Source organism: Ailuropoda melanoleuca, chromosome 14, assembly GCF_002007445.2.
Source record: "Ailuropoda melanoleuca isolate Jingjing chromosome 14, ASM200744v2, whole genome shotgun sequence".
Lineage (NCBI taxonomy): Eukaryota > Metazoa > Chordata > Mammalia > Carnivora > Ursidae > Ailuropoda > Ailuropoda melanoleuca.
The window spans coordinates 61,134,434-61,158,648 of NC_048231.1; the positions used below are offsets into that span (position 1 = coordinate 61,134,434).

Here is a 24,215-nt window from a genome sequence, read left to right on the forward strand (position 1 = left end):
GCAGTTCTGACACCTGCTACAAAATGGATCAACTTTGAGGATATTATGCTAAGTGAAATAAGCCAGTCACAAAAGGACAAATACCGTATGATTCTTCTTATATGAGGTACTTAGGGTCGTTGAATTCATAGAGACAGAAAGTAGAATGGTGGTTGCCAGGGGCTGAGAAGAGGGGAAAATGGGAAATTGTTCATAATGGGTATAGAGTTTTCAGTTTTGCAAGGTTGAGTTCTGGAGATTGGTTGTATAACAATGTAAATATACTTAACACTACTGAATGACACACTTAAAAATGGTTTAGTTAGTAAATCTTAAGTTATGTGTCTTTTGCTACAATTTAAAAAAGTAATAAGACCCTATATGGTATAGGGTAGCCTTGGCTTTGTTCTAACTGTCATGAGGTGATGTGGCAGGCAGGAGGAAAGCTCCAGAGGGAGTAGCTAATGAAAGTTGTCCAAAGACATCGGATGGAGCTGATCAGTGTGAGAAAAAAAATCCCCAACTGAAATAAATGATTTAGGGGCATTGCATTGGTGGAAGGACCTACCACTTAGAGTTCATCATTTTACTATAAATTTATTGAGAACTTTTGCTTGTGCCAGAGGGCTAGAGAAAGAATCTTCTGAAATAAAACAGAAGTGGGCAATGAGTCAGTCAGGTAGGATCTTGTAGACCCTGATAAGATCTTAAAAAGAGCCATGTGAAACAAGGAAAGCATTTTAAACAGAAGAGTGAAACAATCCGATTTGTCTTTTAGGAAAAGAATTCTAGTTGCATGGCAGAAAATAGATTGAAAATGAACAAGAGTGGATAATAGGAAGCCCTTAAGAAGCTGTTGCAGTAATAAAGTGTTAGTGGTAGTTTGGATTAGGATAATGGCAATGGAGATGAAGCAATGGAGATGACTTTGAAAGACATTCAGGAAGCAAATTCAGAATCTGGTGATGGATTGGGTAACCGGATGAGCCACTGGCACAGATGCATATTCTGATACTCTCATAAATACACCTCTTAAAATTTCTTTTTTTTTTAAAGATTTTATTTATTTGAGAGAGAAAGAGCTAGAGAGAGAGACAGAGCACAAGCAGGGGGAGGGGTAGAGGGAGAGGGAGAAGCCGACTCCCTGCTGAGCAGGGAGCCCAACGTGGGACTCGATCCCAGGACGCTGGGATCATGACCTGAGCTGAAGGCAGACGCTTAACCAAATGTGCCACTCAGGCGCCCCTAAAATTTCTTTATTTTCTGGGGGTTTCTTTGATACTCCTATTCCTAGGCTTTTGTGAGTTGCCTGTGATAGACCTGCTTGCCATCACTCGACACAGGGCTGACAAATGTGTGCTGTTGTTTCCAAAACTGGATTATCACAGAACTTCACTGGTGTGTGCCAATTTTTGAGAGTTATTTTTAACTTTAATTAATTTTGTTTCATTTGGCTTGTTAGTTTGCAAATTAGTTACATATTCTAATTAGGATGAAAAAATAACTGGAGAAAGCATGGGTTTTGTTTGTTTTGGGTTTTAATCATTTGAATTTCCTTTTGGCTTTTATTATAAGGGATTGGAAAAACTAAATTTGGCTTTGGTGATATGATTGTATGGCACCTATCTACTGATGATGGAATCTATGACTCGTTGAAACTACTGAGTGAAGTCATAAAACTGTGTTTACAATATACATTTACAGCTAATGCAAGTCCACGTTTTTTGTTTGTTTAATTTTTCCAAGTCCACTTCCAAATAACACTGTACTATTTCATGTAACCATAGGTCATATGACTATGCTATAATAACAAAAAAATCCATTGGGGCACCTGGGTGGCTCAGTCGTTAAGCGTCTGCCTTCGGCTCAGGACGTGATCCCAGAGTTCTGGGATCGAGCCCCACATCGGGCTCCTCTGCTGGGAGCCTGCTTCTTCCTCTCCCACTCCCCCTGCTTGTGTTCCCTCTCTCACTGGCTGTCTTTCTCTCTGTCAAATAAATAAATAAAATCTTAAAAAAAAAAAAAACCTAATTCCTCCCTTCTGTCCCTTGTGTCGTTGCTGTCATTCATTTCATTTATATATTAGCATATATATGATATCTACATAAGCATACATAACCAAATATATTATTGGTATTATTATTTTAAATAAACTGTTATCTGTGAGATCAATTAAGAATTAGAAAAATAAAAGTATTTGCCTTCACTTACTCCTTCTTCAGTGCTCTTCCTTAGCTTATGTAGATCCAAGTTTCTGACCAATAGTATTTTCTTTCTCTCCAAAAAACTTAACATTTCTTGCAAGGCAGGTCTCCTGGTCAAAAATTCCCTCAACTTTTGTTTTTCTGAGAAAGTCTATTTCTTTTTCACTTTTGAAGGATAATTTTGCAGGGTGCTGATTCTAGGTTGGTGGATTTTTCTCTCAACACTTAAAATATTTCACTCTATTCTCATCTTGCCAGCATGGTTTCTGAGAAGTTGGATGTAATTCTTGTCTTTGTTCTTTTATGGGTAAGGTGTTTTTTTCCTCTGAAATTGTATCAGGACTTTATCTTTCATTTTCTGTAAGTTTGAAATAATATGTCTAGGCATAGTCTTTTTGGTATTTATCCAGCTTGGTGTTCTCTAAGGTTCCTGGACCTATGGTTTAGTGTCTGACATTTGGGGAAATTCTCAGTCATTGATGTTTCAAGTTTTTCTTCTGTTCCTTTCTCTGTTTCTTCACCTTCTGGTATTCTCATTATGCATATGTTACACCATTTGTAGTTGTCCTACAGTCCTTTTCTTTCTTTCAGTTCTTGTTCTTTTTGCTTTTTGGTTTTTTCAGGATTCTATGTACGTGTCCTTTAGCTCAGAGACTCTTTTTTCAGCCATGTCCAGTTAACTAATAAGCCCATCAAAGGCATTCTTCATTTTTTTTACAGTGTTTTTTTATTTCTAGCATTTATTTTTGGCTCTTTCTTAGGATTTCTACCTCCCTGCTTATATCGCTCATTTGTCCTTTTCCTTCTTTCTCTTTTTTAAAACCAGAGGTATAACTGACAATATAACATTATTTTAGTTTCAGGTACACAGCATAATGTTTTGAGATTTGAATATATTGCAAAATGGTCACCACAGTAAGTCTAGTTAATATATATTACCATAAGTAGTTACTTAACTTTTTTTTCCTTGTGATATGTTTTAAGATTTACTCTCTTAGTAACTTTCAGATATTCTTAACTATAGTCACCATGCTGTACATTACATCCCCATGACTTACACAACTAGAAGATGGTAACTTTTGACCCCTTTTACCCATTTTGGCTACACCCCCTCTCGCTCCCCACCTCTGGCAGCCACCTGTCCTCTGTATCTATGAGCTGGGTTGTTGTTGTTATTCTTGTTTTAATTTTTAGATTCCACATACATGTGAGATCATATAGTATTTGTCTTTCTATGTCTGATTTATTTCACTTAACATAATGCCCTCAAGGTCCATCCATGGTGTCACAAATGGCAAGATTTCATTCTTTTTATGGCTGAATGATATTCCATTGTATGTATATAATATACTACATTTTCTTTCTCATTCATACATCAGTGGACACCTAGGTTGTTTCTATATTTTGGGGACTGGAAATAATGCTGCAGTGAACACAGAGGTGCATCTTTTCGAGTTAGTGTTTGCACCTCTGTTCTTGCGTGCTGCTCGTGTTATCCATTAGAGCCCTTAGCGTATTCATCATAGTTGTTCTAAAATTACCCGTCTGATAATTCCATCATCCCTGTCGTGTTTGGTTCTGATGCTTGCTCCAACTCTTCAAATGTTTTTTTTTTTTTTTTTGCCTTTTGGTATGCCTTGTGATTTTTTTTTTCTTGGTAGCCAGATATGACGTACTGGGTAAAAAGAACTGATGTAAATAGGCCTTTAGTGGTATGGTAATGAGGTGTCGGGAGAGGGGAAGCATTCTATAGTCCTATGATTATGTCTCAGTCTTTTAGTGAGCCCATGCCTCTGGACTGTGAACTGCCCAAGTATTTCTTACTCTCTCCCCTTAGGTGGGACAAGATGGCTAGCGTGGGCTGGAGTTGGGTGTTTCCATTCCCCTAGATCTGTTAGGCTCTGATCTAACCCCAGCAGGTTAGGCTCTGTTAACTAGTTTCCCCTGAGGGCATGCCTCATTAAGAACAGAGTGCTGGGGTGCCTGGGTGGCTCAGTCGTTAAGCGTCTGCCTTTGGCTCAGGACGTGATCTGGGATCGAACCCCACATCAGGCTCCCTGCTCTGCTGGAGCCTGCTTCTTCCTCTCCCACTCCCCCTGCTTGTGTTCCCTCTCTCGCTGGCTGTCTCTCTATCTCTGTCAAATGACTAAATAAAATCTTAAAAAAAAAAAAGTGCTCTGGCATAGTTCAAAATGGTTCTTTTTTCCCTCCCCTGCTGGAAATATGAGGGGATTTTTCTGGCATTTATCCTGGGAACTTGGTCAAGCTCTTGGAAGCAAACCTCACAGTGTCGTGGGGCCCTCCCTATGACTGGATTCCCTTGGAATTTTAAGCTGAGTTGTCGGCACTGATCCTCTAGCAATTCATCAGTTGCAGGTCAGGTTTTCTTACCCCGGCACCAGTTCCTTAGTGTTTTCTGTTTTCAGGCTTCCTGCTCTGATAACTCGTAACTCTGTGTATTCGCTTGTCTGTCTTCCCAATTGTGAAGACAGCAGATTGCCCTGTGTCCCTCCCTCTTTTATGGATCCAAGAAGAGTTGATTTTTCAGTCTTGAAGTTCAGCTTTTTACTGAGTAGGGTGGAGTAGTGAATTCCAAGCTCCTTACACGTGGAAACAGAAGTTCTAAGACCATGTTTGCATGTTACCTAACTTGTTTAAATATAATCATAATGACCAGATTTTAAATGAAATTCTGTACCTAAGACTGTGAAAAATCATGCTGTTAAGCTCTGTCATCTGCCAGCTATGCTGTTGTGCTGTTTAAAAATTTTTTATAAGAGCTTAAATGAATCTACATTTTTTGAATGCTAGAATGTGATTTCATATTGATCTTAAGTGCTGGTGAGTTTTCTTTTTAATATTGGCTTCCTTAATGATTTTGTGTCTTAAATTTGAATGATTTTATGTCTTAAACCTTAAATTTCTATTTCACAAGCTTGAAATATACTTTATTTGATGTTTAAGGTGGAAAGATATTGTTAAACTGAATAGGAAATAAAGAAGAGTATGGCACTTGCATAAGAACTGACATGAAGATCAATGAACTAGAATTGAGAATCAAGAAATAAACCCATACATTTATGGTCAGTTGGTTTTCTACAAGGATTCCAAGGCAATTCAAGAGGTAAAAAGTAGCCTTTCCAACAAATAGTGTCAACTTGATACCCACATGCAAAACAATGAAATAGCACCCTTACCTCACAGCATATATGAAAATTAGCTCAAACGTTATCAAAGATCTAAATGTGAGAGCTAAAACTATAAAATTTGTAGACGAAAACATGCTAGTAAGTCTTCGTGAACTTGGATTAGATAGTGGTGTCTTAGATGTGACACCAAAAGGCATAAGCAATTAAAAATAATAAATTGGAATTTGTCAAAATTAAAAACTTCTGTGCTTCAAAGGACATTATTAAGAAAGTAAAAGCAACACAGAATGGGAGTAAATATTTGCAAATTGTATACTATAAGGGTCTGGTATCTAGAACGCATACAGAAGTCTTACAACTCAACGGGGCGCCTGGGTGGCACAGCGGTTAAGCGTCTGCCTTCGGCTCAGGGCGTGATCCCGGCGTTGTGGGATCGAGCCCCACGTCAGGCTCCTCTGCTATGAGCCTGCTTCTTCCTCTCCCACTCCCCCTGCTTGTGTTCCCTCTCTCACTGGCTGTCTCTATCTCTGTTGAATAAATAATAAAATCTTTAAAAAAAAAAAAAAAAAGAAGTCTTACAACTCAAGAACAAACAACCCAGTTGAAAATGCAGACTAGCTTCAGGAAGAAAAGAGACTGGCACTTCTACTTCCTCTTTGTTCCTAAATGTAAACCTGCTAGAAAAAGCCTTTATGGTGATGGTTGTAGCCTCTTGTTTGGTAAAGGAGATGGGGCCTGCTGGAGAGCGGGGTGCAGAGTTCTGCTGGGTAAGTTTAAATCTCTTGCTGTGTCCCTCTTCACATTAGCAAGATGAATCTGTAATTCATCATTCAGTTGCCTTATATGTACGTGTCTTCACAATCACTAGATGAGGCAGGGTGATATTTATTTCTGTTCTTGGTTATATAAACACAATTAATGGATTAAGTAAAAGGATCTATATAATATAATATATAATAATATTATATATATATATTATAATATAATATAATAATGCCAAAAGGCCTTGGATCACTGGTCACAGTCCACTAAAATAAGTTATTTAAATTCATTATTTAATAGCAAATTGCTAATTGATATATAAAAGCCTCTAGATGTTTAACCATCTTGATTGAAAGGGCTTAATCATGACTTTTTGAATGTTGAAATCCACGATTATAAAACAGTCTTTGTGAATAGGTTCTACTGAATGGTGAACTCGCTCAAGAAGATTACTGATAATAGACAGTTGATGGGATTTATTTATTTTTTATTTTTTATAAAGATTTATTTTAGAGAGAGAGAGTACAGGGGGGAGGGGCAGAGTGAGAGGGAGAGAGAGTCTCAAGCAGACTCTGTGCTAAGCGTGGAGCCCAATGTGGGTTTGATGCAGGGCTTGATCTCACAACCCCAAGATCACAACCTGCGCCAAAACCAAGAGTCGGTCACTTAACTGACTGTGCCGTCCAGGTGCCCCAGGATTTATTTTCTTATATTTATTTTTATTTACAAAACTTGGATTTTTAAAGTATCATAACTACTTAAAAAAGAATAGTTAGACATACATCAGGAGTGATAGAAAAGGAAGTGCCCTGCCACATAAATTACAGCAACTTGACACCAGTAAATTTAAATCAATTTAAATAGAGAACCTAGAATGGAATTCGGAGCTCCACACCTAGTCCACTCTATGTTCACACAAGGTAAGAGAATGGAATGTAGCCCAACATGATTTGTCATTATTCTTTTTCCCAAATGTTACCCACCTGGCTGTCCACCTGTGTGAAGGCAATTCCCCACAACCTAAGGCCACGAGGCAAGATCTCCAAGTCTGCTGGATTGCTTGCTCTTCCCACATGAAATTACCAAAAAAAAAATGGTCCAGATTACCATGCCCTGTCCATAAAATAAATCCTTGTTTACCTTCTGGGCCAACCCACTCAGGGCCCCTCCACAATCTTATCTGTCCTGCCTGTCATTTTGTTTACTTTTGTACCTTATCTTCTACTACAGACCCAGTCAGCAGTGTATTTATCAGCCTTCCTTTTGTTCCCCTTTCACACTGAATGCTCTCTAGAGCCTCCAGTTTAGAGACTGGAATTAAGAAATTACATTAAACCCATGCTGCCCTGCTTTTTTAATAGAAAGGCCTTCGAAGTTGGCTAAGCATAAAAACTAGCTAGTTTTGAAAGGGACTTTGTAACTGTGGAAGAATGTAAAAATTCCTAATGCCTCTTGTTAGTGAATTAATAATGAGTGACTCCAAAGAAGAATAAAGATTAAGGAGAGTGACAAATAGGAAACTCATTCCGAGTTTTTGAAAAGATCATTATCATTAATTTGCATGCCATGAATGAAAAATGATCAAATCAACCTTAAGTCAAATCTGTGTATGTAATATGTATTTTATTTTTATCAGCTACATTTTTAAAACAATCACAAGCACCATCTTAACATGCAAGACTTCTGGCTTACTTGCAGTTAAAATATATATATTATATAGCAGCTCTGCAGTAGAGTCCTGCCTGGTACTCCCCGACTCTCAGCTTCATCTCCCCATCGCAGGAAATCTGCTGAGGGCTCCTCCCAGATGTCCCCTCTCTGCTCTGTGCCCTGGAAACTCAAAAAAGACAGTAAGTGGGGACAACTGCAGAGCTGACCTCATTTTCTCCCCTTTTCTCAGGGATCACTGTCCTTCACTGCCTGATGCCCAGTGCCTGGAAAACCATTGCTTCATATATTCTGTCCAGTTTTTTGGTTGTGTCAGAAGGGATAGTGAATTCAGCCCGTGGTACTCCATCACAGTCAGAAGGGAGTCTTGAACTAGATCTCTAACAGCTGAAAAAAAATCTCATTGGAGCCCAATTTCTTACTATACACTGAATCAATTATATTTCACATATATTATGTAATATTTCTCTATTATGGGGAGATGGTTAAATCATATTCAAATGTTTACAATAAAACATTTCACGATCTTTTGAAAAATACTTTTTCAGTGTCAGTTAAAGGGAAACTGTTATCACAAGATTGCTTTATCAAGAATCAGGAAGTACAGTGAGATCAGCATTAGATTTTGAAAAAATATTGTTATGAGTAGGAGACTATATATACTAGGTATCTGACTGGAAAACGTACTTGTCAGAATAGTTTTGCTGGATTAATTTGCTCTATTGAGCTTTTTCAACATTTGATGTGATGTCAGCTATGAACAGCACGGACACAACGACTTTGCCACTAAGCACTCGTGTTACTCTAGCATTTTTAATGGGTTTACTAGCTTTTGCTATAATGCTAGGAAATGCTGTGGTTATTCTAGCTTTTGTGGTGGACAAAAAGCTTAGGCATCGAAGTAATTACTTTTTTCTTAACCTGGCCATTGCTGACTTCTTTGTTGGTAAGTTACCTATCTTTATTTCAGATAATCTTTTCCAATTATAATTTATGTCTAAAACCTTAAAATTACCTTTCCTTCTTTTTTTAAAATAAGCTTTTGTTATTTCAAGGGACTGTTTAGAATTGGGGATGTTAAAAACAAAGTTTAAGGATTAAAGTTCCGGGGAGGCCATATGGCACTTCAGGGGAAGAATATATATGTGTAAATCAGGTTTGTAGGAGAATTTTCATTTGGCAACAGTTTATTTTCTTTCTGTAGAATAAAAATAAGTCCAGAATAGTTCTAAAATTGCTTAGTCTAAGAGTTACTTGTTTCTGAAGCTATTTTCCTTATATGTTTAGGTTTATAAGTATGTGTACAAATGTCAGTTGATGATATTGCTTTATAGGAGTTTCTAGTATAATTTAACTTATCATTGTCTATAGCTTCATAAATGCTTTCATTTATTTTATGATGAAACAAAACTCATGAAATATTTACTTTGTTGCCTGGAACATAGGGTTGCTCAACCAATGTTAGTCCTCTTCTCTTTTGATTTCTCTGCAGATAGGTGTCAACTCAAACCAAGGTCACAAATGATAGTAGATTACCTATCATGTGTAAGGACTGTTATGTACTCAAGTATGATTAGATAATGAGATACATAGAGACTAAGTTAGGCTTTTTTCTTTGATAAGGTTTCAATGTAGGAGAGTGGGAAAGAGAAGCTCACAAGTGACTGTAACAGCATAGAGTGTGATGTGAGAACCACAGAGAACTACCAAGTGCTATGGGTGCTCAGAGGAGGGAGAGAGCTCGTTTGGTTAGTGGGTAGAAGCATCTGAAATGAACTTCAAAGGATGGATAGAATCTCCATAGGCAGAGATGGAGAGGAGTATTCCAAGAATCAGCAAAGCCACGCTGGTAGAAGATCACTGTGTATGTCCTCCTAAGTGTGAGCTCCAGGCTAACTGTATGGGATCAGTAGGGGGTGAAGTTGCAGTCGTTGGACTCTATACAATGAAGGCCCTTGAATAGTAGTGTGTCTGGATTGGAGGTTATTCAACAGGCAATGTGGAGATCTGGATTTTTAAAGCCAGTGAGTGATCCGATGGATGGAAGCTTTACCTTAGAGGCATTAGCGGAGACGTAGCAAGTGGGAAAAGCTGGAGCAGGTGGCATCTTGGCTTCAAAACCATTCCTGCAGCAATCTAGGCACAAGTCATAGGTTAAGGCTCTAAGGTACTGTGGGGAGAGTGGAAAGGAAGTTGGGGAGGGAGGCAGAGCTGCAAGGGTAGGGTTGGGCAGGAGAAAGAGAAAAATGAGATAAAGATTAAGTTCTGGGGACAAGAAAAATATGGCACAATTAATAGGAATAGAGGGTGTTTGGGAGGGCAGCCAATGCTTCTGATATTGTACTGATAAACCTTCTGGAGGAAACATCTAGCTGGAGAGATGGATTTAGGAGTCACGGCATAGATATGACTGGGTCAGAGATGAAGGTGGAGAACCAAGATAGAAGTACTGAAAAAAGGCAACAATTTCCTCATTTCTCTCCTCAATTCTACCCCTCCAGGTAACTCACATTAACAACTTGAGGTAGATCCTTCCACATCATTTTCTGTAATCACAGAAACATGTATAACTATAGGACTATATTTATGTGAACAGAGAGAATATTCTGCTATAAACATACTTATCCCTCTTTGCCTTCTTCACAGAACTGTTCAACTTTTAGATAATACGTAGCACTTAACAGTCCATTATATATTTTAACTAACTCAAAGAGAGTGGTGGTAGGGAGGAATGGGGTACAACTATACCCAACAGAGAGAGCCTGAGGCCGGAAGCTTTTTTGAGCAAAGATGGTACTAGATAAGAACAGAACGTTTCCTTGTGTGGCCCAATGGAAGCACCAAGGCAGCCCCACCACCATGGGCTTGGGCACCACGGTATAAAGATGTGGTGGGTCTTGGGGAAATGTTCCTGCAGATGTAGATGGGGGTCCCCTGCCATCAGCAGGTGGATGGAAAAAGAAATGGCTTTGCTGCTGACAAGAGCCATCAGACACAAGCCAGAATCTCTCTCAATCTGCCCGTCTCCTCCTTTGCATTTTCCCTGCCCCCTGCCAGCTTCATCCAGAGGTCTACTTACTTAACAGTGTTTGTCACGATGCTATCAGAATTAGGACAGTCTCTGAGAATTTTCTGTAACAAGTTTGGAGTTTTGTGTTGAGGCTGTTCTTTTTCCTCAGTCGTGCTCAGAAGTGAGCCTGTAGGCTTGTGACAGGGGTGCTGGGCCAGGGCAGAATTCACGAGAATTTTCCTGTATTTATAAAGGCAGCAATTCTTCGTGTTTTTGTTCAGGAGACCTTGAGCTCCAGAACCATGCAGCAATGGCCTGGAGCATCGCATGTGCTAGGTATTGTGGGCTTTTGGCTGAATGCCATCTTCTTACAGGTTTTAGAACTGGCCTCTAATCAAAAATCCAAATTTGTGGAACCTGAGTAACTTCCCAGGCTGAATGTAGTGTTGGAAAGCAAAGATTTATTGAGAAATTCCAGTACCAGCTACATTGATATAAGTATATCTCATCCACACATTATTCCAGAAAAAAAACCAAATGATCACTATGTATGGATATCTATAAAATTGGTATCACACGACTAATGTTTTTCATCTATGGGTACCTTCTTCACGTCTACATGTGTGTGGGAATTTCTGCCCTACACGACCATGTGACAGATGGCCAGGCAGGATCTGCAAGCACAAAGGTGGTTGGGGCTGACAGAGTCTGAACCATGTTTTCAAGGGGACAAAGTTTATCTTTAGTCCCTTCATTCCTCAGTTCAGGACTCTTCTTTTCCCTGTTGATTAGCTTGGGCTGCCGTAACAAAATACCCCAGTCTGGGTGACTTAACAGCAATGGACTTCCTCATGGTTCTGGAGGCTGAGAAGTCCCAGATCAAGGTACCAGCACATTTGGTTCCTGGTGAGGACTCTCTTCCTGATTTGTAGGCGGCTGCCTTCTCCATGTGTTCTCATGTGGCCTTTCCTGTGAGTGTGTGTAGAGAGAGTGAGCAAGCAGGCTCTCCAGTGTTTCTTCTCATAAGGACACTAATCCTGTTAGGTCAGGGCTCCATCCTTACATTCATTTAACTTTACCTCCTTGTAGGCCCTAACTCCAAATGCAGCCACCCTGTGGGGTAGGGCTTCAACATATGAATTTCGGGGAGACACAGACATTCAGTCCATAACACCCTCTATGCACTCACCATTATCCATCCATTCCCTTATTGGCCCAAAGAATTCACTGGGGCTTTTAGCTACCCCCAGCTTTTGATTGTCATTTTCTCATGGAAGATGAAGTTTCTTAAGCTGGCTTTGGAAAGAAGGGGCAATACCAGACTGGTGGTAATTTTCAAGCAAACTGGGCTTGCCTATTCTCATCTAATCATTCATCCAATACTGGTTTATTTTGCAGCAGACACTCTTTGAAGTGGTGGGGATATAGCAGTGAAAATAGGAACAAAACTCCCAGTCCTCATGGTGCTTCTATTTCTACTGGGGTGGGGGGGGGAGACACATAATAAATATAAGTAAAATTATATAGCATTTTAGAGGGTGGTCATTGCTAGTAAGAAAAACAGCAGGCAAGAGGGAGAGAAAGGGTGCTGGAGATGGAGATTACCATTTAAATGTCTGGTAGGGCTTATTGGTTAGGACACAACTGAGTGAACAGAAGGAGCTCTCTGAGGGAAGGGCATTCCTGCTAAGGAAAGTGCAAGGATCTGAGGGGGGCGCATGTGTGGTGTGTTTGAGGCCAGAGGAACTGGGGTGGAGGGAGTGAGGGGCAGATGGAGTAGTGGGAGGTGAGGTAGGAAAGGTGGGGGGCAGGCTGGGGTGAGCAAGTGGCCTGGATTCTCACAGGGCTTTTCTTTTCATCCTTCTTTTTTCTTCTCTCTCCCCAAACCCCCTTCCTTCACCTCCTTGTTTTTAGTTCTTCACTGCCTTCTCTTAATATAGTTTGTTTTCTCTTAATCTCCACCCTCAACCCCCCCCTTTTTTCTTAAAGATTTTATTTATTTATTTGACAGAGAGAGACAGCCAGCGAGAGAGGGAACACAAGCAGAGGGAGTGGGAGAGGAAGAAGCAGGCTCCCAGCCTGGGAGCCCGATGCAGGGCTCGATCCTAGAACGCTAGGATCACGCCCTAAGCCAAAGGCAGACGCTTAATGACTGAGCCACCCAGGCGCCCCGCCCTCAACCCCCTTAATCTGTTATGCCAAAGGTCTATTGCTCTTTTCAAGAAACTAGCTCTTAGTTTTACTTCTCAAGTCTGTTTGACCCAGAAGCATGATTCCAGAGTGGAAATTATAGAAACACTTCAGAGTGGCTGTATCCTAGAAATATTTACGATTCAGTCTTTGAAACTCCTTTGGAAATAAATCACAAACATCACCACTCAATAAGATCTGAGCATGACATTTGTGCTAAAATATGTAGAACAGGAGGTGAAAGCAGAGTTTCATTAAAGCCAAAGGAATGGGGGGGGCACCTGGGTGGCTCAGTCAGTTAAGCCGCTGCCTTCAGCTCAGGTCATGATCCCGGAGCCTGTGTAGGTGTCCCTGCTCAGCGCTCAGCGGGGCATCTGCTTCTTCCTCTGACCCTCTGCCTCTCATGCTCTCTCTTTCTCTTTCTCTCTCAGATAAATAAATAAAATCTTAAGGAAAAAAAAAAGCCAAAGGAATAGGACTACATCCTGTTTCAAACTGCTATTTTAAGGAGCTCCTAAAGTTTTGACCACACCCAGACACACCCTTCCTCTTTCATCTAAATCAGAAAATGTGTGGACAAGACTGTTGAACTCACACCCTCCCTTTAACGTTTAAATAGACTGTGGTGTCTGTAATGCAAATGATTACTGGCATTTTGCCTTTTTTTATTCTGTGGAGGAAATGAGCGCACACATGCGTGTGTGTGTGTGTGTGTGTGTGTATGTGTGTGTGTGTGTGTGTGTGTGAAATACTCATGTTGGGAATATCGGACAGAAGCCACAACTCTGGGCCAAAATATGATACATATCTCTGTTTTGAAGATGCTTTGCTCTATCTCAGGTGATTTATCTCAGATACTTTATCTTATTTATTTACCTATTTTATATCACAGGCATGTGCATGCATGCACCCCTTTGAAATGGAAGGCCCCATAAGGAAGCTTGGTTATCATTAAAAATATAATTGAAACATGAAACAAGCAGGCAATTGGAACTACATATAAGCTCTTCCATCTCCGTGGGGCCTTGCCTCTCTTCTTTGCATGTGAACCTAGGTACAGAACACTAAATTCTGCATTCCTTTTCACTGGTGCTGAAACCACATGTCATTGGTTCTATCCTCATGTCATCTGGCTGTGAGAGAGTGCAGGAATTCCTTTTATCCTTCTCTTTCCTTCTCCGGTCCTTTGCTTTTACTATTGTTCTTCATGATAGACTAACTTGATTTTCATACGAAAATAGGAAATCTAGCCAAGTGCCTAATAAAATATGAAGATTCTCACTGAGCTTCCTCTTAATAGGTTATATCCTCAGTGAGTAGTGTCACCTGTCTGGAATGTCCATACAATGAAAAACTCCAGCAAAGCTAAAGAAAAGGGAGCCCAGTTTAGTTGTTTTTCATAATTAAGCAATTTCTGTGCAGAGCTGAACCACTTATATATTTGTTCACTCAGTGAAGTGTAGTGGTTCACGTCAGGAGTCCTGAAATCACACTGCCTGGTTTCAAAGCCAAACTTCCACTTCCTGGCTGAGTGGACCTTGGGCAATTATGGCTCCACCTTGAGCTATGGGTTCTTTATCGGCTAACTCAGCATGATTTCTACCCTCAGACGGTTTCTGTGAACTTTAAATGAGGTGATACATGCAGCAGACATAGCACAATGTCTGGCCTGTGGTAACTGCACAATACATATCAGCTGTTACTAATTTATTTAAGTCAAACGTGGGAGCCACTGGTCAACTCTCAGTGTTGTGAGAAATGCAAAGGTCAGCTTGCAACAGGGTACCAACCCTCAGGAGAAACACGTGAAAAGATGACAGAGCTGCAAAGTAGAATGTATTTGTACATGAGAGAGGGAGGGAAGAGCAAAGTGCCAGCATCGTGTAAGTGACGGAGGGGTCACTTCTGCCAAGGAAGTTCCGAGAAAGAAGTCAAAGAGGAAGTCATTTTTGTGAACTGAATGAAGAATGAGAAGGAAGTAATCAGACTTCTCAGTAGAAGAGAGGAGGCTATTCTAGGAAAAGAGAATGCTGTTGGCAAAGGACATGTGAAACTGTGGGCTGTGTTTGGGGGAAGGCTGGCCCATCCTGTCTGGGTTGGATTATGAACATAAAGATGACTTGTTCAATCAGAAAAAGAAAATTATCATATGGTTTCACTCATATGTGGAATATAAGGAATAGCGCAGAGGATCGTAGAGAAAGGGAGAGAAAACTGAATGGGAAGAAATCAGAGAGGGAGACAACTGAGAGAGACTCTTGACTCTGGGAAATAAACTGAGGGTTGTGGAAAGGGAGGGCCTGGGGGGCTGGGGTAACTGGGTGATGGGAATTAAGGAGGGCATGTGATGTGATAAGTGCTGGGTGTTACACACAATGAATGAATCATTGAACATTACATCAAAAACTAATGATGTATTGTATGTTGGCTAATTGAATCTAAATTAAAAAAGAAAGAAAGAATGAAGAAAGAAAGAAAAAAAGAAAGAAAGAAAGAAAGAAAAAGAAAAAGAAAAAGAAAAAGAAAAAGAAAAAGAAAAAGAAAAAGAAAAAGAAAAAGATGACTTGTGGTGTATATGGCTGGAAATGCGGGTCAGGACCTGAGCCTAATTTGGAAATAAGGAAATGTATGATCCTTCTGACAGCCATTGTAAAAATGGTATTTAAAGAATGTGTAGGAAATCAGTCCTGAGTTTTGTTGATGAAACACAATGAATTTCTAAATTATAATCAAGCCACTTTTGGTCAATTCAGGTATGTCATTGTGTTATATGCCTATGTCTCTTTGTATTCATTGATACAGGCTTTTTTTCCCCTTATTTTTTCCTTATACAGGTATGATCTCCATTCCTTTGTACATCCCTCACACGCTGTTTGATTGGGACTTTGGAAATGGGCTCTGTGCATTTTGGCTCATTGTTGACTATCTTTTGTGTACAGCGTCTGTTTATAACATTGTTCTCATCAGCTATGATCGATACCAGTCAGTCTCAAATGCTGTAAGTCAAAACATTCATTTACCTTCTTTAGAAGATGACATACTCGTACATTTTGGGTCCCCACGCAGATATTTTTTTAAGTGTAATTTTTTGTTTAGTTGGCAAACCTTAGAGGAGCCTGATTATCCTTCTGCTATTTGGCACTAAGTTTTCATTGGCCCTTAGTGAACAATTTCTGTGTGTGATTTGGCTAAGTCACTCACTCCCTTACGTGCTGATAGCGTAGGAAGGCCATCAAAGAAAATCCAAGGCAAGTTTTCAGAAGCGGTATCCTGAGTCCACGGTAGATTGCATATACATATGAGTCATAGTAGACTTATCAAGTCCATTCCTTACACAAACTAAGACCTGAATATTTTCCTCAGGTGGGACCTGGTGGGCAAGTAGAAAGATGCCCAGACTTCTGAATGTCATGAGAAAATCAGAGAAGCTGATTTTGGGACCAGCCTGGGAGATCAAGTCCCAAGGCCAGTGTAGGATCCACACCAAGAAAGTCTGAATTGACCCAAGATTTGGAATAGGCTGATCAACAAGTTAGTGACAGTTCTTAAGCAAGCTAAGTTTATTAGCAATAGAACAAGGGGAAAAACAAGGCAGATGCAAGTAAAGACAAAGGGTGACAGGGGTATAGAAATATGGGGCAGTAATCTGAAGTCTTTGAGACCTAGATGGGAAACCTCTTTCACTCTTGGGTCCGAGGACCTAAATCTCTGGGAAATGCGACTGTGTACAAGGGATTTTGCTAAGTGCTGGGATATAGAAACGAAACATGGAGACAGATCCAGAAACAGATGGGTTCAGTACCATGGACTAGGTGTGGTGTTGGAGGTGCTGAGAGGACAGCTCTGGCTTGGGAGGGCTGCGCAGCTTGGAGCAGACAAGGTTGGGAGGGTATATTGCATAAGGCAAGGATAAACTGCAGGAACAAAGAGGAGGCTCAAACAAGGTAGAAATTTATTTTTCTCTCACAGAACATTCCAGGAAAGCCTCTGCTCCAGGAACTTATCCAGGGACCTAGGCTAACAGGGTGGCTCTGCACCCTTTAGGGTAGGTGTCGGCAAACTTTTGCTATCAAGGGACCTATGGTCTCTGTTGCAACTGCTCAAATCTGCCATGATGGCACAAATACAGCTATACATAATATGTCAAAAAAAAAAAGAATGATTCATTCATTGTGTTCCAATAAAAATTTATTTATCCAAACAGGTGGTGGGCCACATTTGTTTCATGGACAGTAGTTTACTGACCCCTGCTCTAGGTCATTATTCTCCTCTGCATGGTCAAAGTGAGGTTGCTGTCACTCCAGGTTCTAGAAAGGATGGGCGAAGGGCAGAGGTCCAGGACAAGGGATTTTCTTTTAACCAAGTAATACAGAATCATATAATCATTTACACTCACATTTTATTGGTGATGTTGAGTCACACAGTCTCCCATCTCACTGCAACAAAAAGGAAATGTGGTCTCTAGCTGAGCTGCCATATTGTCAGGAAGAAGGGGAGACTGAATGTGTTGGGACATCCAGACACTTAGCCTCAGGTACGTCATTGGCACCAGGGTCCACTGCAGTCGGTACTAGACAAACTATGGAGAGAGTGCAGATCAGTTTGGATGAGCAATTCAGATGCCTATAAGCTCATGGTTTTTGACTTGTGGCTTGGGACCCATTACTGAGTCATGAAGTCAGTTCAGTGGGTTGTGACCACTTCTTTTTTTTTTTTATGAAAAAATACAGAAAAAAACATAGTAAAACAGAATAAAAAATAAAGTATAAAATATCATAGTACCTTATACATAATAAAAGTATTATTTTATGAGTACTTCTGTCTGTGCATTTAGTAATGATACAAAATGTATTCCGTAGTTTGAGTCCGTCAAAATGTTCGAAAAAGTGCTGTAATTCATAATCTTTCCCATTTATACTGAAACATTTCCTTTTTTTCCTGGGTTAAGATTTCTTTTTAGTCTTCACTGGATGTTCCTAGTTGGTGTTCACTAGGACATCCCTTTGCTGGGTGCCTGAGCTCTTGGGTCCACCTCAGGTGTGCGCAAAGGTTAAGGGACAGTTTACACAGTTAGGAAACGTGCGTAGAAGTCAGAGAGACATGAGGACTGATGCCCAGAGAGAAAATGAGTGGGTTTGTTTCCTAGTCTTGCCCTGAGGAATTCCCCTGGCCACACAGGCTATAAATTTGGTGAGGGCTGGGTCAGCTGGATCCAAGATCCTTAGTTCATAGCACGGAGTCAAGTGCGTAGCGGAGCTCCACAGCCCGGCGCATGGATGCTCACGAGGGGGCGCTCAGGTAGCCCTTGTGCCTCTGTTGGAGAAGAGTTCAAATACAGCAGTGTGAGCCAGGAAGCCCTCAAAGACCACTGAAGCTCGCAGGAAGTGGTTGTGGGGAAGCCGAGTTCTTGCTGTAGTTCAAAGTAGAGGAGACAGTATGATCGCAGGGTCGTGGGCTGGGCCTGGGAAATGGAAATCTGACAATAATTTGGAAAAGGAAGGCCCAATGCAGATGGCAGTGCGTGATTACAGTGTTCAGCACATTTTCTGGAGGGGCAGATTTCCGTGTGGCTGAAGCAAGAGTGGGTGGGGGAAAGTAGAACAGTGTAGTTGGAAGGAGTGGGAATTCAAATGTATGCAGAATTAAGATAGTAAGTGGAGAGAGTTTTTTTTTTTTTTTTAACCTGAAGGTGAAGAAGGAAGCTTGAGAGTAAAATCAAGACCATGAAAAATATGATTGCTGGGGGCTGGCTAGTTTCCTAGGACTGTAGTAATTTTACAAGTACTGCACATCGGGTGGCTTAAGACCACAGAAACTTATTCCCTGAAATACATTTCATGTTTGGAGACCTGAAGTCCCAAATCAAGGTGGAGGCAGGGCAATGCTCTCTCTGAGGCCTCTAGGGCTGCCTGTTCCATGCCTTTCTCTTAGCTTCTAATATAAACAGCCATCCTTGGCATTCCTTGGTGGTCCTTGGCTTGTAGATATGTCACTTCAGTCTCTGCTTCCATTGACACACAGTGTTCTCCCCGTGTGTCTGTGTCTTTCTTATAAGGACACCAGTCATATTGGATTAGGGCTCACCCTAATTGAATATGACCTTATCTTAACTTGATTATATCTGCAAGGACCCTACTTGCAAATGAGGTCATGCACACAGATACCGGGTCTTAGGATTTCAACCTGTCTCTTTGGAGGACACAACTCAACCTGCAGCAGGCACTTAGAATGGCTGTGCAATCCCATCTCCTTAGTAACACCAGCAGGTTCCGGAGGCTGCTCTGCCTTATGGAAGAAACCTGATTCACAGAGCGTTGGGATATCCTAGAAGAGGCAATATCCTGAATAACGAACATATTCTGTCATGGGTGAGGACTGGGCCATTGATTGATGTCACGAAGTCCACTCCAACTGGCTTGGGCCTGTATTCAAGCAATGCTTGAGCTATCTGTCAAAAATGCTACCCAGAGATGAAGAGATGGGCATCATCTTTTCAATTCCCTTGTATGTCCATTATCCCATTTGACCTTATGCATAATAGAAAAGAGATCACTTTCCAACATATTGCATCACATCATTACAAAGGCTGAACAGAGCAATTAAAAAACTAAATGCAGTTTTATGACCATCTGGGTATTGTTACCATCTTCATAATCATTAGATTTAGTGCAAGAGATGTATTAATTAGTGGCATGAGAAGCAGAAGGCAAAAAAGCGTATTGTATTTGGGAACTTGTGGTCAGCACCATATGCATTTTAGCTTAGCCTCAGAAATATCAGTAATTTGGAAAAAAAAACCCCACTTCCCTGCAGCTTTTAAAAATAACTTTTTTTTTTAACCCTGCTTTCTCTTACCTCCAGCCAATTGTTGAGCCCTTACCAGCCTGCACAATCCATCAGAGAAAGACAGTGCTGGGCATTGTTGTACCTTTTTAATAAAAATGAGAAAACATCATAGCGTGAGATTTAGAAACTCACAGAGAAAATAGTACATGAGGCATATTCCAGTTTCATGGGGGAAATCATTTCCTTTCCCTTGAGTGAGGAAATCTGAGAAATATGGAACATATGAGCTGGAAGGAACCTTACTGATCTAAAAGAAGCTTAGGGAGGTTGTCTGTTCCAGGTCCCCTTAAAAAAATTATTGGTTCATGTTTTTCCCTCATACAGGGTGGGTGACCTTTTAGATTTCTTATAGAAGATATTTTTAAAGATTTCAGGATCTATCAAAGATCATGGGTCTTGAGAACTGAGAGCAATCCTTACTCATAGAATCTCATTTTTTCCTTATAGAAGCCAGTCTTAGTGACCAAGCAGACCTAGAACATTCTTTACCCTTTAAAAAAGACTGTGATACTTGCCATGGCTGTGTCTCTCAAAGAGCTGGCCACCACAGCTTTGGCACCATTTTTGTTGAGTGGACATGTTTATAGAAAGACGTTATTTGGTAATGCTCAGTAACATTATACTATTTCTCTATAGCAGGTTTAGAACTTTTTTGGGTGGGGGTCATCTTCTTGGGAGTGATGTAAGAATTCTCTCTTTTTGACACCAAAGTCTCAGAATAAACTACAGAGTAGATTCTTCCTGAATATTAGGATCAAAAAAGCCACTGGCTTTCAAACTTGTTTGACTGTGACCACAGGGAGAAACACATTTGATAGTGGGGTTCAGTACATGTGTTTCTCTCTATATATGTATATCTACATTCCAAAAGCAAGTTTCATCAAACAATACATACCCTTAGATCGTGATGCACTCTGACATCGAGCGCTCTCTTTCATTAAAAGAAAAATGTTGATCATGACCCAGATCGTGAAACACTGTGAAAGGGGCACCCAGTTTCAGTTGTTTCCCCATTCAGATTAGTGTCTGCAGAGTCGGAAACATGGCCTTCTTATTTTAGATATTGATCTTAACATTTTCTGGAATATCACAGGTTTAACCTTGAGGGTTACAGATTCCCTCTGAAAGGTCACAAAGAAAGTCTGCCTCTTGGGCCAGGCTCTACTGAAACTGAACCCTCTGTCCTGGCCCATATCATGTTACCCAGGGCCAAGTAGCTTCCCTCTTGCATAGCTCTGAAACTCCTGATGGCCTATGATAGGCCTTCTGCAACCAACATATGTTCATTATATTGAAATAATTTAGTTGGTCTCTTTTAGGTATCTTACAGAGCTCAACACATTGGGATCTTGAAGATCGTGGCTCTGATGGTGGCTGTCTGGGTGCTGGCCTTCTTAGTGCATGGGCCAATAATTCTGATTTCAGAGTCTTGGAAGAATTCCAGTTTGAGAGTCTTGGAGGAGAAAGGTTGCGAACCTGGATTTTTTACCATATGGTACATCCTCGCCATCTCGTCATTCTTTGAATTCCTGGTCCCAGTCTTCGCAGTGGCCTATTTCAACATATACATTTACTGGAGCCTGTGGAAGCGTGGCAATCTCAGTCGGTGGCAAAGCCAGCCCACACTCACTTCTCCTGTCTCTCCCAGTAACTGTGGGTCCTCACTCAGGGGTGGACTGTTTTCAAGAACATCTCTTCCTGAGCTGAAGGAAACTGCACCATCTACTCCTTTGAAAAGGCATGAAAGAAAGAGCAGTCTCTTGTTTTCTTTAAGAGCCCAGATGAATAGCAGTATAATTGCTTCCAAAATGTCTTCCCTCGCCCATTCTGATTCCCTATGTCTTCACCAAAAGGAACATATTGAACTGCTCAGAGCCAGGAAATTAGCCAAGTCACTGGCCATTCTCTTAGGTGTTTTTGCCTTTTGCTGGGCTCCCTATTCGCTGTTCACAATCATTCGTTCAATTTACCCCCTAGATCAGCATCCTCAAATAGTTGGGTACGAAATCACATTTTGGCTTCAATGGCTCAATTCCTTTGTCAATCCTTTTCTGTATCCGTTGTGCCACAGGCATTTCCAGAAGGCTTTCTTGAAAATATTTAGTATGAAAAAGCAACCCATATCATCACAAAATCGGTCAGTGTCCACTTAAAGATAATTTTATCCTTTACAAAAATTTTAGTCTTAATCTCATCTACGTGAATTTGACCTGACTTTCATTTTGCCCTTTCCACTCTACCAGGAAAGTCCATAAAATTCTAACATGTGAGAACTAAAAAAACGAAACAAAACACTGGAGCCTGGAAGTCAAGGGAAAAATTATCCCAGTGAATAATAATAGTACAATTAGAAATAGATGACAATGTTTTCGTTAACTCATAGCCACAAATGCACTGTACTTTTCTTACTCATTGCCTCGTCCTTGTCTTTTAGATCATGATATAGCATTGATGGTGAAAGTTGAGAGTTCTTGTTTTCTATGTTCAGTCTTTGCTATAGCCTTAAGTGAATTTCCCTTTTTATTTTATAGTGATGAAAAATTGTCAAGTTTTAAAGCCATTTTTCCTAAAGTATACAATAGAAAAGGAGGCTATATTGCCGTCTTTGCTGGATGTGGACAACTCTGTTATGATCAGTGGGCAAGGCGTGTTGGGGTTTCAGTTGTCAGAAGCAGGGAGCGACGAGGGTGTGCCCAGATGGAAAAGTGGAAGGCATGTGTACTTCCGGACTCTATGTTCCTGATCCCAGGGAAGAAGGGAGTGTGGGGAGGGAAGAGCAGGTAACTGCAGCTCTTAAAAGTCCTCAGTGCTGTTATCTGGAAGGCTCGGCAATCACAGGATGAGAGAGTAAGGGACAGACAAGATCACCATTCAGTTGAAAGGGTGGCTTTCCCTTTTTCCTTCCTGCTCTCTTCTTCCAACTTTTATGTGGTCTAAAACCTCTGTGAGAAAATACGGAAGAAAGAGAAAGGCTAAGAGACAGCAGAAGGAAAAAAAAAAAAAAAAGAGACAGCAGAAGGACTATGGGATTAAACCTGATGTACCTGGTATAACATTCACAGAACTAGTGGATGTCAATAATTATTAATATACTTCTGTTTTTATTTGATGCCTTTAACTTGTGTGCCGCACTCAGAATAATTCCTTTATATGCAGTTAGTGTAGGTTGTATCTTGCTGATGAGTCACATTTTCTTAGACTGGTGACATTATGTTCTTTTTGTCATTATCAATTTTTCTTCTTCCTCGTCATCCTCTTCTTCTCCCCCTCCTCCTTCTTCTCGTGTTCTTTGCCTGTCTTTGTCATAACATTTCATTTTGATTTTGGTTAATTTCATCTTTCTATAAGGTTTTATTAATGTTTCTTTGTCACTCCTCAGAGTTCCTATAGTTTAGTCATTTTCATATTTCTTAGACCTTTGAAATCTTGGTTAAATTCAAACACTAAAATATGAAAATCCTTTAAGTACATAAGTGATTAGACATGCCCCTAATTTTTACATATACACATGCTTTGCATTAAGTCCAAAATAGGAGATACATGTTTAACATTCAATAGTGATCTTGAAAACTCGAGAAATAAACCCTCATAAATATGCAAGTTTTTATAAAGTTGCTTGTCAGTTATTGTTTTTGACATTTATAAATTAGTAGTTGTGGATTTCATAGGATCACTGGGGGATCGAATGTTCATTGAATGGTGTGGCTCCATGAAAACTTTTTCTGATTGAACCCTAGTGGAAACATGCCTAAATATTCATATGTATTTTCTAAAATATAGAAAATATAATATCTATTGTATTTCATTCAAAGATGTCATCCGTGTAAAACATACTGTTACTATATTTGTTGCTATAAAAGAAAATGCTGCAAATTGTCTATGAAACAATACTTGAAAAAAATCGCATTGCTATAAGTCCCATCCTGATTCCAGAGTTGTTGAAAGGTGAACAAAATGTGTCTTGGAAGTGATAACGTGTGATACATTTATGATGAATGAACAGAACAAGGCAAATCCACTGTGAAATGAGAGTTTGAGTAAATAAATACTTTTGATGGAACACTCACGTATTCATTCAACAAATGTTTATTAGGGGTCTATCATGTGTTAGCTGCTAGTATGCTGTAAAGATTATGCCTATGAACCTTGCTGATTTAGTTTCCTTAGTGTAGGAATTTTACTTTGGGGTTTTCTTAACGATGTTAGGCACCCCATATGTGCTCAGTAGATATTTATGGAAAAGGCATGCATTAGGCATTTTCCTTAAAAATAGAATATAAATCCTAGGTTTAAAATCCAAGTCTTTTAAATTTGCCCGGGAGGAACTTTAAAATCTATTTTTCATTATAAGAAAAGTAATATGTACTAATCATAAAAAGAAAAGACAGTAATAAAATAATTCCTATG

The 24,215-nt window shown here is 40.1% G+C and overlaps 1 protein-coding gene across 2 annotated transcripts; it reads left to right on the forward strand.

The window, feature by feature from the left end:
- The first annotated feature begins 8,386 nt into the window (after positions 1-8,386).
- Positions 8,387-23,870, forward strand: HRH4 (histamine receptor H4). Of its 2 annotated transcripts, XM_002912660.4 has the most exons (3): positions 8,393-8,708; positions 15,797-15,960; positions 21,128-23,870. In XM_002912660.4, exons 1-3 carry the CDS (start codon positions 8,510-8,512, stop codon positions 21,959-21,961), a joined length of 1,197 nt encoding a protein of 398 aa, XP_002912706.1. In that variant the 5' UTR covers positions 8,393-8,509; the 3' UTR covers positions 21,962-23,870. The 2 variants fall into 2 exon arrangements, with proteins under 2 accessions (XP_034499141.1, XP_002912706.1); XM_034643250.1 differs by lacking the exon at positions 15,797-15,960 and having other exon boundaries at positions 8,387-8,708; positions 21,128-21,472.
- The last annotated feature ends 345 nt before the right edge of the window (positions 23,871-24,215 follow it).

Bases quoted from the DNA above. Each gene is read 5' to 3' on its own strand.
- HRH4 (XM_002912660.4), top strand. From the start codon at position 8,510: ATGTCAGCTATGAACAGCACGGACACAACGACTTTGCCACTAAGCACT. The intron at 8,709-15,796 runs GTAAGTTACCTA...TTCCTTATACAG, and splicing joins CATTGCTGACTTCTTTGTTG to GTATGATCTCCATTCCTTTG. The intron at 15,961-21,127 runs GTAAGTCAAAAC...GGTCTCTTTTAG, and splicing joins ACCAGTCAGTCTCAAATGCT to GTATCTTACAGAGCTCAACA.